At 47.5% G+C, this 16,049-nt stretch overlaps 1 protein-coding gene across 2 annotated transcripts in view; it reads right to left on the reverse strand.

Moving 5' to 3' along the window:
• Window positions 1–1,436: 1,436 nt before the first annotated feature.
• Window positions 1,437–16,049, reverse strand: part of TTF2 (transcription termination factor 2) — a 32,260-nt gene continuing 17,647 nt past the window's right edge. For both annotated transcript variants that reach the window (XM_029578743.1, XM_029578742.1), the window contains 16 exons: window positions 14,214–14,371; window positions 13,953–14,034; window positions 12,315–12,431; window positions 11,654–11,804; window positions 11,103–11,208; window positions 10,357–10,553; window positions 9,352–9,505; window positions 8,852–8,943; window positions 7,728–7,810; window positions 7,009–7,148; window positions 5,942–6,112; window positions 5,377–5,435; window positions 4,177–4,330; window positions 3,309–3,391; window positions 2,826–2,900; window positions 1,437–1,793 (listed from right to left, as the gene is read on the reverse strand). In XM_029578743.1, the coding sequence (XP_029434603.1) occupies window positions 1,649–1,793; window positions 2,826–2,900; window positions 3,309–3,391; window positions 4,177–4,330; window positions 5,377–5,435; window positions 5,942–6,112; window positions 7,009–7,148; window positions 7,728–7,810; window positions 8,852–8,943; window positions 9,352–9,505; window positions 10,357–10,553; window positions 11,103–11,208; window positions 11,654–11,804; window positions 12,315–12,431; window positions 13,953–14,034; window positions 14,214–14,371 (1,967 nt within the window). In that variant the 3' untranslated portion in view covers window positions 1,437–1,648. The remainder of the gene's footprint in view (window positions 1,794–2,825; window positions 2,901–3,308; window positions 3,392–4,176; window positions 4,331–5,376; window positions 5,436–5,941; window positions 6,113–7,008; window positions 7,149–7,727; window positions 7,811–8,851; window positions 8,944–9,351; window positions 9,506–10,356; window positions 10,554–11,102; window positions 11,209–11,653; window positions 11,805–12,314; window positions 12,432–13,952; window positions 14,035–14,213; window positions 14,372–16,049) is intronic.

Raw genomic sequence — 16,049 nt, forward strand, 5'->3', positions numbered from 1 at the left:
ATCCCCGCAACCCGCACCACATGGGCATGAAAAATGGCGCTGGACAGCAAGCTTAAAAGCTGCCAGAGAAACGGGAACAAATGACTGACCGCTCGATCGAGAAAGGAGCAGAGCCGGGCTAAAACGAGCCATCCCACAGCAGCCTCGGTCTGCTCTCCTGATTTTTTCTTAAATTCCTTTTTTTTTTGCTTTTGTACAACAAAAACTTTAATAAGAAATAAACAGGTAATGAATAAGCACATCTCTCAGAGAATGGCTGCAGCAGGCTCTGTCCGTCCCCCAGTGTGAGTGAACTGGGACCCCCGCTTTTCAGCCCTGTCCGGCAATCAAGGAGCGAGCTACAAAAGTGTCTCAGACCCCCTGCTCATCCGCCTCATAAACCAGGGGGAATGGTCCCACCAGGACCTAACAACCCCCTGGGAGGCAAGCACCGCTGAAATCTGTAGTCCAAACTCTTTTTTTGAAAAACAGACTGCAGGCTTTACACCTCCACCATCTGCTGGAGACCAAGAAATACTGAAGGGACTGCAGGTGGCACCTCGTGTTAAGTGACAGTGTTAGTAAAACTTTCTCTGTCTCCATCTGCTGGAGGGGAGGCAAAACCCAGGAGTCTGGACTGATCTGGGTACATTCAGGGAACAATCTTATTTGTTGTATTTTCTCAATATTATATTGCACTGGTGGTGAACTGCTGCCTTTTCATGGGTAGGGCTATTGCTCTTTCATTTCTTGGAGTTAGTGCTGCTGAGGGTAAGGCAGGTTTGATAGACATGTACAGAGTGGGGCTTGTTTGTATTATTTTACAGTGCACCTGGTAGTAGAAGGAGTTTATGACACCAGAATCAGAATATCTTTTTTGTAGGGTGAATTGTACAGGGAATTATCTTAGTTCTGCTCTGCACCCATTGTTAGGCAGCGGGGGTCTCCTGTGGATGCAGAGCACATGCTTACATTTAATTCCATGATGGTCATGTGCTCAGTTTGTCACGCCTGTGAGCATCCTCTCTCAGCTGTGTCCTGATAGAAAAAAGGTTGAGAACCATTGCTTTACACCTCTATCAAGTCCTGCTGAATAGTTGCCTTTTTAAGGCCCTTTGGTGCAGAGCTGAATGCACCATGAAAAGTGTGGAGATTGTTCTTGCAGTATTCTCCAAAATATCTCCATGAGCCTCTTCTTGCAATGTAAATTATAATGGACAAGGCCTGGAGATGATCTTTTGCCATATTATTTATAGATCACTGCTTAAAACAGCTGAGATGCTGCAGCTTACCAATGTGTGCAAACCAAAAAAAAAAAAAGGGGGAGTAAACATTCAGATCCCCTGTTCTCAGAGCACATGGGTCAAGCTGGGAGAGCTGACGAGCATCAACACTGGCTGACAGGCTCATGTCCACAAATTCTTAAATCTGTCAGTATAGCAAACTCAAAACTCAACTTCTTATGCAACTCCTCAAGAACTTTAATTCTTTGGCTGTACGAACAGGTCACGTGATGAGTACAAAAAAACTCCCTCTCCCCCTCAAAAAATAAATTATAAAACTAGATCAGGTCAGGACTACAGTTCAGTCTTTGTATGTACATACGAATCTACTGTTTTACAGACCCAGGTGGGTGCTTTCTTGCAAGCAAAAGCAGGCGACGTTTTTGTTAAACCCCAAAGAGGACTTTCAGGTCAGCCAGGGTGAGTTTGGTGATGGCGTTCCCTTTGCCAGACAGCACTTGGGTGGCCAGTTCTCTCTTCTTATCCTGCAGGGCCGAGATCTTTTCTTCAACTGTCCCTTCGCACACAAACCTGGAACAGTCCCAAAACATCCGTCACCACACAAAACTGTGCAATGTCCCCCACCGCTCCCTTTCTCAGGGAATCTCTGCCGGCAGCCTTCACGGCCCTGCACCCATGCAAGGAGGTCACAGAACGCAAACACAGCATGCAGAAGGCTTCATATGAAATGCGCTGCCTCTCGGTGCTTCCTCCTAAGGACAGCGGGCCTAGTCCTTCACAAAAAGGAAGCAGGAAAGAGACCGAGCCCCGTTTGTGCCACAATCACATAAAAATGTCACACAGGACTCAAGAGGAAGAGATTAATAAGAATCCTGCGGTTGTTTCCCTTAATTGCAGGGCACTTTGTGAGCTGTTAAACTACACCAAGGGCTGAGGAGCCAATCAGTAGCTCAAGGTCAAATCATGTTAAAAAAAAAAACCCCTCTGAATTACTTAGATTGAGGCTGATGTTTTTATTGGAGAATCAACTCCCTCATCGCCATTTGCCAAACACTGCCATGCCAGAGATGCACCAGCTAAACTGTGGTTTTGTGGGGCGAATCAACAAACTAAGCACCCCAAAATGTTAGGCAGCAGGCAAACTGCATGATTTTGCCAGAGCTGGTATTTGACTCACTGAATCTCCAGCATCGGCAGGCCCAAACGATGGAAGAGGGCCTTGCCTGCAACGTCTGCATAACCCTGCGAGTCACAGGCTCCTAAAAAACTTAAGACCCCCTACTCACTTAACATCTGCCTTGAAAGAGTCGAATGCCTAATCCCAGCTGGGCAGCAAGTGTGTTCTAGGTAAAGTGCTTTTGAGATTAAAACCTCATCATTGACCCCCCTTTCCTGATAATTGTGGCCTCTTGCCCTGCCTCCTCCTGTCAATGCAGTTGTCTAATCCGGGTCAGCTAACCTGGGCTCCGTCTCAACCCATCGGCCATTAGGAACTCGGGGACTTGGTCCTAGAACCAGTAATCCTCAGGCCCCCACTACGGAATCCTGAACTGTGCCAATGGACAGAATGAAACCCCCATCCCCCCAGGCACCAGCGCTGACCTGTGAATGACAACATCCTTGAGCTGTCCTACTCGATAGATGCGATCGCAGGCCTGGTCCTCCAATGCAGGATTCCTGGCAGGAGGAAAAAGGCTGGCATGTAAAGGTTTCTCTGATCTGTCTGCAACAAGGGCTTAGCTAATGAACTTTAATCTTCACGATAGGTTCCCTGCTTCTGCAACACAGCTGCAATGTGACACGTCGGCTCCTTGTGGAGGAAGGAGCAATCTCATATTAAACATAAAAAACTTAGGCCGAACCAAATGTAGTAAAGTTGTACAGTAAAAAAGCGTGTTTTAAACACAAAAAGGGCTTTGAAAACATAGACATCCCCTTTTACAGAGCACACGTGGATGGCTTTCAGATCTGGGAGGGCCAGGGTCACTGCTGACACACACTGGATGAGCCAGCTCGTATCCGGGGGGGTGGGGGGTGTTCAGAAGGAGCGAAGCACGAGGAATTGGAGAGCGTTTGCGTCTTTACCAGTGCATGTCCAATAGAAACAGATGGTTTCCTCCGATCAAGTTTAAGCCCACACCGCCTGCACAGAGAGACACCAACATCACCTGGAACCAAGCAGAGAGAGAAATGGAAATCCATACCGCTGAAATTAAAAATAAAAGCACAGGCAGTCAAAATGAACTGGAGGTGAAAAAATGTCACAGCAAAGCCGTAAGCCATTCCCAGTGAAGACAGGAACTGGCCTCTGTCCCAGGGAAAGCTGACACTCCTAACTGAGAGCCGGATTTACTAAAACTTGTTAAAAGTTAAAAAAAAAAAAAAAGTAACAAAGAGAAAAATGTAGAGGAGACGTTCACAAAAGGCTGAGTTCCCTAAATTTAGACATCTACATTCAGGCAAAAAAAATAGTCCTAAGCTTTCAGCTGATAATTCACAAACATTTAGGCCCCTTAAAAACACCCCTCAGCTACTGTCCTATGCTGGTGCTTATTGCTGAAAAATCACCTTTTCCTGCTCTAACTCCCGCCTCTCTGTTGCCACTCACTTCTTAAGGGGCCTAAATTTAAGCATTCAGCCCTAGTAAATTTTCGAAAGAGCCAATTTAGGGGCATAACTCCTAAAGCTAGGCACCTAAACCCTTGGAAGATTGACCTCTTAGTAAATTAGGCCCTTAATAAGCTGCTAACAGTGCAAGTCTAGGACCAATCTGTGCCGATTACTGTAGATACTTCTTTGATCGCTCAGTTACAGAAGTTTGAAGATTATCCACCTTAATGACCTAAACTCGTAGCCAACAAATTGAAAAGGATAACAATTAAAAAGCACTTTTTTTAATGTACAACATAAGAAAACCTTCCCACATAAGGCTATAAAGGGTCCAATATCCTACCTGAGGGTCCTTGGGGTTGTTGTTAAACGCATCAACCAAGTCCATTCTTTGCTTGGGATTGACGGAGCCATCCACCGTACCGTAACGCAGGCCAATGCGCTTTAGATGCACCGCCACGACCTTCAGCATGCTCGTCCACTGGGACACTATCACGCTGGGAGACGGCAGAGATAAGAGGCATCTGATGAGAACCAGGCTCATCCCTAGCGTTTCCGAGACCGCTATCAGCCTTTACGTGCAAGCCCACTGGCAAGAGCCTCGAAATATCAGCGGTTAGAGGAAGGCCACACCCCACACAGCATACCACACAGATACAGCAGCTGAAAGAGAACGTGGGCAGCCACGCACATTAACAGAGGTGTCCACTGGATCCACCCTCCCCTGTTTCTCCCTCTTTCTGCTGTAGAAAGCATAGACACACAAACCTCTGCTGGCTTTTCCACTGCTCCTGCATAGCACTGCCGAAGGAACAAATGAACCGTTTTGTCATTTTTTTCTACTGCACTGGTTTATCTTCACTTGCTCTACCATTGGGCTCCTCCAGGAGAAAGCATAAACCCCGCCCCCCATCCCAAATTCCAGCAGGATCCAAGACCAGCTTGCTGGACAGAAGCAGGTCCACGTTCACAGTATGTCACAAACTTCCAGAAGGCGGCGACAGGGCGCCATTCATAAACACGGGAGGCAGCGGGATCCTGCAGGCCCTTTCCGACACGAATATCACACTCCCTACCTAAAAGCTGTCAGTGGGCGCACAGCAAAAAAAAAAACAAAAAACACCACATTTCAAATGTCTGCCAGAGGACTTTTCCTGAGCCTCCGCAGGTATGCAGACAAACTACACCTACAAGGGGTCAGTCTCGGACATCTGCAGGTGCACGTCTCCAGGCAGGAAAATCAGACACATTCATTGGTCTATATAGGGGATGAGAACGTGCCCACAACACCAGTTTCACCTGGGACTTAACGTGTGCCTGATTTAACACACGCTGGCTAGATTCTTACATGATTTTCCCTCTCATCGGCCTTCCCCCTGGTCCATAATGGTTGGGAAGATAAGGATATTTCAGAAAACCGCTTCCAGCATTCCTGTACACGTTGCCGACACGCAACCATTTAACGCATCCGCCGGCGCATTACACGAGTACCAGAGAACTGCAAACCTTGACAAATCCAAAAAAAAAAAAATGGAAGAGTTACCTTTTCTGGGCTTCAGGACCACTTTGGATAGTTTTTAATTCAGTCATGAGAGCAGAGACCTAAAAGAAAAATCCATTTTATCTAAGGGGAACACTTATTTATTTAAAGATATTCACAACCCCCAGGTCTGAAATCCTTGCTTCCTGCAGGGTATAACAGAAGACAACATCAAGCCTAATAAGACTAAAAATATAAAATAATTTTACAGATATAAACACACACAAGGCAACACTCTTCCTGTTCCAAGGTCCCAAAAGCATAAAAACGAGCTTTCAATTTTCTCCTAAACAGAAGATAACCATTTCTTTTTATTTTTTTTTTTATATAAGAAGATAACCATTTCTAATCTCCGATCTCCCGGGAGTACATCTAATAGAGCAAAGTTTGTGCCCTACGAATAGACTTTGCTTAAGGATTAAGGTAGAACAGCACCAATACCACAGCAGGCAAGGGCATGCCAGAAATATTATGTAGTGACTGACGGTCCATACACATTTGAGCTGTCAGAGTTTCTAGAGGAGGGAGGAAAAGGAAGAGACACGCACCAATTATTGGGAAGCAGTACCTTGGTGCTCTGTCTGGAGTTTTCAAATAAGTCAGCTGGGAAGCTGGTGCCATTCAGACAGACCGTGGAGTTGGGATCAGGGGCGTGGAGTTCAGACAAGGTCAGCGCACTGAGCTGCTCTTCCAGCGAGAGCACAATGCCTTCTCTCTTCAGTTCCACTTGGTCCAGGCTCTGGGAAGCGTTAAAGCCAAAAAAACAAAACAAACCACACATCTCCAGCAATTGACAGGACAAGCTACTGTGTTCTGCACTTCATTCCCTCTCTCACGTCCTACTTCCATCTCCGAACACTCGCTCAACGTATTTCTAAGGACCTCAAACAGAAGCCTCTCCCATCTGCATCACGTGACCCTCGGCGGCACCCCCCCCCCCCCCTCCCATCTGGGTCCTGATCACGCAGATCCAGTCCAATCATACAAGTCTGCTGGGTTTATGCTTGGATGAAGCCTATTCATTAAAACGTATCCGAGGAGCTAAAACGGTCGGGTTCCTTGTATCACTCTGCTCTACGATTCTTAGGGTAGAGAGGGTTTCTAATTAGAGAATGGAGCAGGCATGACTTGGGAGGATCATTAATATGCAAAGGCCTGCTTTGTACCGGAAGGCAATGCACCGATTTATTGTGAAGAGGACCTGCAGTGGCAGAAGACGACTTAAAGATATAATGCACAAGGGGGGGGACACCATCATAAGCAGAGGAGGGAAATCACTTCTACCATTCAGAAGAAAAAAAAGTTACATCTTTTAAAAAGTATTAAAAAAAACCACATTATAATACCTGAGCTTCTGAGGCCGGACAGGTCCCAATGTGTGAAGAACAGGCCTGCAGGGCCTCGAAAGCAGAGATACTACAAATGTCTTTTTTTCTTGGTCCAAAGAAAGCTCTCACAATTCACTAAGACTCCAGGACTAATAACGCTAATTAGATAATGCAAAATGTATTCTGTTGTGCACTAACTAGTTGAGCGTACAGTCAGTAGGTTAACTAGGTCACCATTTGGTCAGTGAGTGAGAGACTGCACATTTTACATTTATTCTCGACATAAAGCCCTGGGCTTTCGTTTTACCGTTTTCAGAAGAGAGAGGTGGCAGCAGCACTGGCGCAGCCTCAGCAGGGAGGTCAGAATGTGCATCGTGCTGGAGGCCTGGGACTGGGACTCGGCGCTCTGAGGATGATCTGCCCAACCTGCACCAAATTCCTGGGCCACTGCAGGGAAAGGAAGGGGGGTAAAGATGGCAGGTTAACTGGGCAGCGGCACGGCAGTCTCCTTCAATTACAGCAACCTAGCAAACGGGAAGGGAAAGCAGCGGAAAAACAGCAGCAGAAGATTAAAAATCGCAAAACCTGCGGGCGGGAACGAGTTTGGCATTGGCGTGGGGATGCCGGCAGCGCCCCACTCTGGCTTTCAGCTTCAATGCCCGTGCTGTCCACCCAAAGCCTGCACGGCTGCTCTGATTAACGGCCCTTCCCCCTCGTGGTTCAGTTCAAGCTCCTTTTAGCTTAATGCACTGAAAGCGCCTCCCGTGCTGACCCGGGGCTCGGCCCAGGCACTCGCCATGCTTGCGTTCGGCAGGACAGATGGAGCCTCGGCAGGCAAGCTCTGGGTTCGCTGCTTTCAAAAACAGTAAGGGGGGGGGGAAGGACAGTGTACATCGCTGTACCAAGGAGAACTTTAGGACTACATACGACAGAGGTTCAGAGTTAACCTCTCGATACATTTTTTTTTGCAGATTGTCATCCTTCATTTGTCCCCAGCATCTTCCCTATCTATGTGTAAAATTTAACCTCTGTCAAACGGGTTATCAGATCGGCTTCCTGGTTCGAGGTCCCCTCCTTCGTGCCTTTTTAAATACGACTGTAGCGTTGACCTGGGGTAAAGAAAAGGTAAAGCCATCACAGAACTGATGTGGCTCCTCGTGTTCTGCTCCGTTTTCAATATAGACTTTTCCCCGACCGAACTACAAGATAAAATAATTCCTGCCCTCCTCATCCTGGCGATCTCAATTTTACAACAGCTGAAAGTGGAGCAGGGGGGCTCACAGGACATTCACATTCCTACATCCCCATGTCGTATCCCCCGAGGCACCTGTTTGGATTCCAATATGGAGGGCTGTGCCCAATTTTTCTGCCTGCTCCCCTCTTACTGAACTCTAAAGTCCATCCAGAAGGGACGGGATTAGAAGCTGGCTGGACTGCTGCCACCTGCAATGACCCTGCTCTGTCTTATCACCCCAGTACTTCAGTCACTACACTGGTTACCAATTAAACATAGAATACAATTCAAAATCCTAATCATTGTACATTCTCTTATCCATACTACTAGTTCTACCACCTTACGTTCTCTCCTTCGTATATGTAAAGCTTCCAGACACTTGAGATCAATGAACAAACATTTACTAGATGTACCATCCCCCCCCCCCGACAGGCTCGTCTAGAAATTACCAGGAATGAGCGTTTTCGGTTGCTGACCCGATCCTTTGAAACACTTTACCAGACTAAGAAGCACATCCAATCTGAATCACTTCAAAAAATCATTAAAAATACATCTCTTTCAACTTGCATTTAAAATGACATCCACTAAATAATGTAATTTTCAGAAAAAAAAAATCTTAATCATCATTTTTGGCTCAATTGCAATTACTATTTTTTAGTATTATGCTAAGTTGTCTTTTTTAATAGTTCCATGTTTTTATTTATATAATTACATTTTTGTAATATTATGACATTTATCTTATTTTTCTTTCTCAGAATGATATTTTCTGTACACCATTTTGATTAAACACAGTTTGTAAAAGCATTTTAAAATAAATAAATACACATGGGGTGTGGTCAGTCTGAGAATTTACATAGGCACTCAAGTGTTTTTAGCACCCAAATCCTAACCACAAATCAGGAGGACCAGTCCTTACCTGGATCTTGCAAACAGGACATTGTATACAGACTGCTCATCCTCCGAAAGCTTTAACTGGTGCAACTGACAGCTGCGCTGGGGCAAGGGCACCTTCCGGAGAGGAAACAAGGTTATCAGCCCTCAGCAAGAGCTCAGCACCTCTAGGGACTCCCCAGCTAAGAATCAGAAACTGGCAGAGCGTGAGAGGACTTGCATGTAAAATACAAATAGTGTTGTGACAAGGCAATCTACAACACCTCAGGGGTGCTGGCTGATATAACCTGAGTTACCATTTTGCATTTAAAGTAACAGGCACGTGACGCACTATTCCAGATGCCGGTCTGGAGTTTTTCTATCCTACCACTGGTCGTGGGGTCTGGTGGTACAACGCTGCTGAACCCTGGGGGCAGGAGGAGATGTTCCCTCTCTCATATGGGGTCTGGAGGCCAAGTCTGTCCTCGCTCTCCCTATTCCCATCTTTAGCAGGGAGGGGGGGGAAGAGACAGTACAAGCTCTTACCAGTGGTTTCCCAGCTGCATCCACCTGGTCCTTGGTGCGCCTCAGTAAAAGGCTCCTTGTCAGGATTATCAGCTTCTCTCCGCCTTTTTGGGTACCGTTATCAACTTGGCTCTTCCACACCTTGAATTCATCGAAGGGAGCGCAGCGCAGAAATCTGAAGTGAGAGAGTCAGTCAGGTTCGGCAAAGACGACAAAAAAACCCCCAAAAAACAAAACACTACCTACCGCAAAAAGCTACTACATAAAAAAGCTACTCTGATTCCCCTCGACATGAAGTAAAGCCTCCGATGCCGAAGACCATGCATTGGCTCCGCCCCAGGAACTTACCCCGGTGTTAACAGGCAGTGGACTCCTGTCCCTTCTGACTATGGTACATTGAGCAAAGCGCGTACCCAACCTGCGGTCAGAAGCCACTCACCTGGGTAAACGGGCTCATCCGACTTTTACCCGCATACAGGGTGGGAAATTTTACGCACAGTGATCATTGTCCTACCTACTATTACTCCAGGTGGGGGGAAGAGGGATCAACAGCAGCACCTCACTTTTACAACTTCCCAAAAACAAGGCTTTCCTCTCTTTGTTTTGCTAACTTGTGGCTATATCTGTGCCCCTCAGATACACTCATCAGGTGCATCCATGTTTTCCCTGTATAAAAGGAAGTTCAGATGACTACTTCAAGTCCATTGTTTGCATTTTTGACTCTGCAGTTCCCTCCGGCTCCTTTGCATTGTAGCAAAGATAGAACCAGGGCTGGGATCTGGCATCACAACTAGCCAGAGTCATCCCCCCCCCTGTGCCCTCCATTTTATCCTCCTCGCTCAGGTCACTGGTGCTCAATCAGGGCCACGCACCAGTGACCCTTTCTGGAGCCCTAAGTCCGGCCACTAGGCATCACCATTGCGCCAGGACCGTCTCCCAGCTCATCCCGGGAGCGGAAAATCTGACCCAGGAACAGACCCCGGTCCTCCCAGGAGCCCGGCCCCCCCCCCTGCCTGCTCTGCTTACTTCAGCAGCGAATACATGTCCAGCAGGTTGTTCTGAATGGGGGTCCCAGTCACAGCCCAGCGGGCGCCGGCTCGCAGCTTGCACACCGCCAGCGAGGTCTGCGATTTCGGGTTCTTAACCGTGTGAGCTTCGTCCAGGATAACTCGGCTCCAGGCCACGCGGAGCAGAGGAGGGGAGCCGGGCGAGCACGAGCCATCCTGCAGAGAGCACAGGGACAGGACTAGACTCTCTGTACACGTAACAGTGGGCCGTGGGCCGTGGACCCCCCCCCCCCCCAGCTCTCGCGCATCGTGGGGGGAGGGGACAAAATTCAAATTATTAGCATTGGTGCAAAGCCCAGGAGCACTTTCTACCCACGCGCACTCTCCTTTTGAAAACTGCCTCAAGGACAAAAATACCCATCAACCTTCACACCTGCTTTGTCTGCAGATGATATCCACTAAAATAAATAAATGAATACATACCACACACAGATTTGAAAATGCCCTCCATGTGCATTACTTCCTCTCCTGAACTTAATATGCTCCCCAAAACATCTGCTCCTAAGGAAGCTCCCTGCTTATTACTTATTACTTTGACCTGGGTAGAGAGTCCTGAATCATTCCTACTTCGCCTCTACTCCAGGGGCTTTGTTTGCTGGCTGGGAGTCTTTTGCAGTGGGCGCGGAGTCCGCTGCCCGTTGTGCAGGTTGCATTTTTTTTTTTTTTTAATTCTGTATGGGCCGGTATCCAGAAACCGGGACTGACCTCTCCTTCATGATCTGTAGTGGGGCTCTCATCCTCTCCTTTCCACACGGGAATCTCCTTGGCAGCCAGGCTGTAGGTGGTCACCACCATGTCGTATCTCGAAAGACTACAAAATCCAAAACAGCCTCAGTCAGAGTCTGTCTGTCCTGCTATAGTGCAGATCAGGCTGGGGTCACTCACTCATTAACCCTCTCCTTTATCCCTTAAAAAAAAAAAAAAAAAAATCTCAGCGAGTCCTGGGCATGTCCGGAAATCCACAGAAACCCTCAAATAGCCGAGGATAGAGAAACCGGCTGGCGATCGGCGCCCGAGCGCGAAGTAAGCAGTTTTATGGCAGGGTGGGGCTAACGTGCCACAGGAAAAGGCTGCAACCCACTCCTGCCACATACAAAAGATACTGACGTGCTGTTTACCGCCTTCGATGGCAAAAGCTTTGACCATGCGCGTTGGGTCTGTGCTGCTTTCCTCTGCCTGCCTTGGAAACGCTAGGACAAGGTCCTGTTTCTGGCCCCTCGGCACAGAGCACGCGAGTCTCCACGAGGCGCGCTTACCGCTGGGAATCCTTCTCTCTGCTGGGCCCGTGGTAGAGGTAAACGCGCAGCTTGCCATACTCCACCCGTCTTTCAACCTCCTGCTTCCAGTGGTGGATCAGGGAAGCCGGGCAGATGACCAACGTAGCATGAGAGGCAATGAGAGAAGAGTCTGTAACAAGGAAGGTTTAGCACAGATCACTACTCAGTTCCCCGAGCCGAGAACTGGGTTTTCTTCCTGCAGCCTGTGTGTGTGACTCGTGCTCCCACTAGCTCTGATCAATAGCTGCGCGGGTGCAATATTTGCTCCACAACTTTAGCTTGTGTGTCAGTATCTGAGCCTCACGATCCCTCCTCCCCCACCCCAAGGGGGAAAAAAAAAACAACCCACACCGCCAAGAAACAAAGAAACCCTATTTCAGCGGTGACACGCTCTTCTTCTAGGGATATTTTTAATGTGCTAGATTCATTTACAAACTATTTTATTAAGAGGTTTGTAATTAAAGGTGGCAGCTCCCATCGGCGCATGCTCTACTCGTGTGTATCCAAAAGGCACAGTTTCTGCTCTGAAGGCCTAAAATATCAGGGGGAAAGAGGGTAGCAGGAGGTCAGACTGAAAGCGTACACCGCGTTTCCCTACATTTAAGATGCACAAATGCGGGCTTCTCTCTGCAGCCTGTACCCTGTTTGGAGATCCAGGTTTCCACTTTCCCGCCATCTTTTTGCCTCTTCTCTCTGGACTTGTGGGCCAGGATAAGTGCAATCATCGTCAGAGTCTTCCCCAGTCCCATGTCATCCGCTGAGGAAGCAAAAAAAGGAACAGAAAAAAAGAATTCAGATCACCAGGAGGGGGGCAAAAAGAACTCAGCAAGACGCCCAGGGGAGCAAATCTGCGCCAGAGCCTACCGCATCGGGATGGAGTGAGTCTGGGCAGAAATGCAGGGCATAAACCTGCTGTAACACACCCTGACAGCACTGGTAACGGCTACTAATTCCCAAAGAGGCCGATGCAATAAAGAGCGCGCAGCCTAGCACACAAGACAACCTGCGGCCGGACGCGCTAGACTAACATCTGACGCAAAAGGGGATTAGCGTGTTCCAAACGCGCAGCCAAACAAAATGCGTAACTAATAGCGCTCATCACGTGTAAATGCCATGTAGAAGAGGCTATTAGCTATTTCCCCTTTTAACACAACAAATGTAACACCAGCCCCGGAGCTGGCATAAAAACAAAAAATACTGCTTTTCTGTGGTTCCTCCTACTCAGAATAGTCACGATACTAAGATCTAATTCTTGAGATAACATTCCTTTAAATTTGAGTTAAGGCTTGATGAAAAAAAAAAAAATTGTGTGCGGGAGGAGGAGCCTAATATACCTGCTCCAGGCTGTGCATATTGTGCCGGTGTAAGAGAGATGCTCGAACCGAGTGTCCATTTTCCTAACCCGGGCACAGTCACGTCTCCTGGGTGCCTGATGCTTTTGAGCGCTAGAGACACAATTTCTCCCTAGCGCGTCCTTTTTGGCGTGGCAGCTCATTAGAATATTTGCATCGCACGCCCAGGAGAGGTGGATGCGCGGGCGTTGAAAAAGCAGGCGCACGTTTTCATGTGCGTGATATTGCATCGGCCCCCAAAGGAGGCGGCCATGGGACTCTTATTTCTAAGCTCTACATAGATGTTTAATCACCTGCTCTACAGGAAATAGATCAGACTGACCCTTCAGTAATATATCTTGTTCAATGTCCCCGGCATGCTGGTGTGGATCAGGAGATTTCGCATTACATAAGAACATGCCATACTGGGTCAGACCAAGAGTCCATCAAGCCCAGCATCATGTTTCCAACAGTGGCCAATCCAGGCCATAAGAACCTGGCAAGTACCCAAAAACTATGAAGCTGGGGCCCTCGTTAGCACCGGTGCGAGGTAAACGCGGGTATGGGAGTCACAAATAACTGCATAACAGAGAAGGGGTCCGCACAGGAGATCCCATGTTGACGTTTGTTGGGAGCAGTGGAAATGAAGAGGTGTCCTGAAGTTCATTGTCCTTCCCATTCTGCTCGGGTTCTCTTCCCCAATAAATGCTGGCGGACTGGGATCCAGGGAAACTAACACATGCGAATGAATCTGAGATTCTTAGACCTTATGTATTCAGATGCATCTCGTGCGTATTCATTACGGACAGCCCCGAAAGCCAGGTCTGCTAGGAAGCCACAAGGATAGATGCAGAGAGCCACACTAATTGCTTCTACATCCCAAGGCTGCTCTGTCCTCCAGATGTCACGCAAGCGAGATAAGATGAGCGCCCTTCACAGCTTCTTACCTAGAATTCCTCCTTGTGGTTTCTGCGTCTCTCTCCACAGGAGCCACGCCAAGGCCTGCTTCTGGTGCAGCAGCAGAGGCACCTGAGAGCAGAGCGTTAATCAGTCTTTCCACATCTTCATCTAGATGCTCACATAATGCAGCGCAATCCCAACCACAAACCACCGCCCTGCCAATAAGTTTATCCATCAAGCTCGTGTGAATCCCTCAGGGGGTTGGGGGGCACTGCTCTCCCACACGACACATTCTTCTAGGACTCTACCTTCAGACCTGCGGGATCCTCCTCGGTGCTCTCTGCAGAGGGGCACGACTCCAGGGATTTGTGCAGGTGGTCTATGGCTTCGCTGGTGGCATTTCGCACTGCGAACAGACTGCCCTCCGTCATTCTGTCCCCGTACAGACTTTGCTGCGGTGGCTTCCCTGGAAGGAAAAGCGAAAACCTTACAGGTCCCAAGCGCATAGTTCTATAATACTGTTACCCCTCGGGCTTCAGGATGATATGGAAGGCGTGCTGTCTCGCAACAGGCGTCTACAGCATGCTCCTAACCATTGTTACAGGATATATCTGCAAAATATGCAATTCTGCTCATCATACTTTTAATCTACAGTCTCTACAAAAGGCAGTTCAAGTCATGTACAAGTCTGCAAACTTACCAACACATAGTCTGGTGTTGAGCACTTAAAAAATCACATCTACAAAATCAATGGTCTCAGGCTGTATTTTTTTTTTAGCTTTATTTCATAACCAGGCACATACATCAAATAAAATATTGAACAGATGTCACAATCATAAAATAGATTGGATAGCATTATTAAAAAAGTGCCCAATATATCACTGTATACAGCCAACCCCCACGGCAGACTCATCAACCCTACCCAGTCAAACCCAATATATATTTCCCAGGTTGCATCTGTTTCCATTATGAATGTGTCAACTGTTCCATGACTGCTAAACTCAGCTACTTTGCCTTCCCAACATGATATACTCTGGATTTGTTTCCATATTTGTGCTATTGTGAGGCGGGCTGCACGCAATAATTGACGTGAAACGGGCAGTGAGAAATAAGGTAAACGTGAAGGCGGCTAATAATCAAACAGGGATTCCTCAGTGTAATTACATCGGGAGTATTGGTCCATCCTGGACGCAAACGTAGACTGAAGGGTGTACACAAACTTTAACAGTGCAGCCTCGCTCTGAACGAGACTATGGTGATTGGTCCAGGGTAGTTTAAAAATCGTGAGGTCAGACAGAGACGCCCTTCGACATTAGCAAAGGCGTCACGCGCAATAATTTTTTCCAAAACGCGAGTATGTAAGTAAAAAGAATTATTGATGTGGTGACAATTAGATTTTATAGGAGTAATATGTGGGGTGGAAATGGCAATAGTAAATTAAGTAGCGAATGTTTTATGACGTGCTTTTCAGAATCCCTGAAGTAACGGATGGTTTGTGTTGAGCTCTCCAAGGTCCCTGAAGCAGACAATCGATGTCGAAACACGGCCAATGTCGGGCAGGCGGCTTCGACTCATGTGAAATTTAACAGCAAGTGGGTGGGCTTTGGCCCACATTACAGAAGCAGAGAAGTACTGAATTTGAGAAGCACGTTCGTCATATGGGAGTCGGGTTGACGACCAGGGAGAGTGAAAAATCAAGAATTAAAAACTAAAATAAATAAGAATAAAGGTCTGGAGAAAAATATAAAAAAAAAATATAGAAAAAGTTGGTTTGAGAATAAAGACAGCAGAAAAGTATAATCACATGGTGGTTAATACACATATATGGCTACCGCACATTACCACACAAAGGAGTTCCCTAGAAGTGGCGAGTGGCTGTTAATATTACAAAAATAAAAGGGACAGCCAAAACCAGCTATCCTGAGCCTGCAGCTGCCTCAGCAGCCTTGTGAAGGGGAGGGATCTGGACCACCAGATTTACACCCCACGGACCCAAGGATCGGGCATACACAACGGTCACCAACCCCCCGCTCGTCCACCTCAACCAACAGGGATGGTCCTTCCAGGACCCTCAAACCCTGTGGGAGGAAGGCTCCTAACTTTTTTTTTTTTTTTTTAAAGAGAGTTGGTCTTCTGATTGCAGA

The sequence above is a fragment of the Rhinatrema bivittatum genome, chromosome 15 (genome assembly GCF_901001135.1).
Source record: "Rhinatrema bivittatum chromosome 15, aRhiBiv1.1, whole genome shotgun sequence".
NCBI lineage: Eukaryota > Metazoa > Chordata > Amphibia > Gymnophiona > Rhinatrematidae > Rhinatrema > Rhinatrema bivittatum.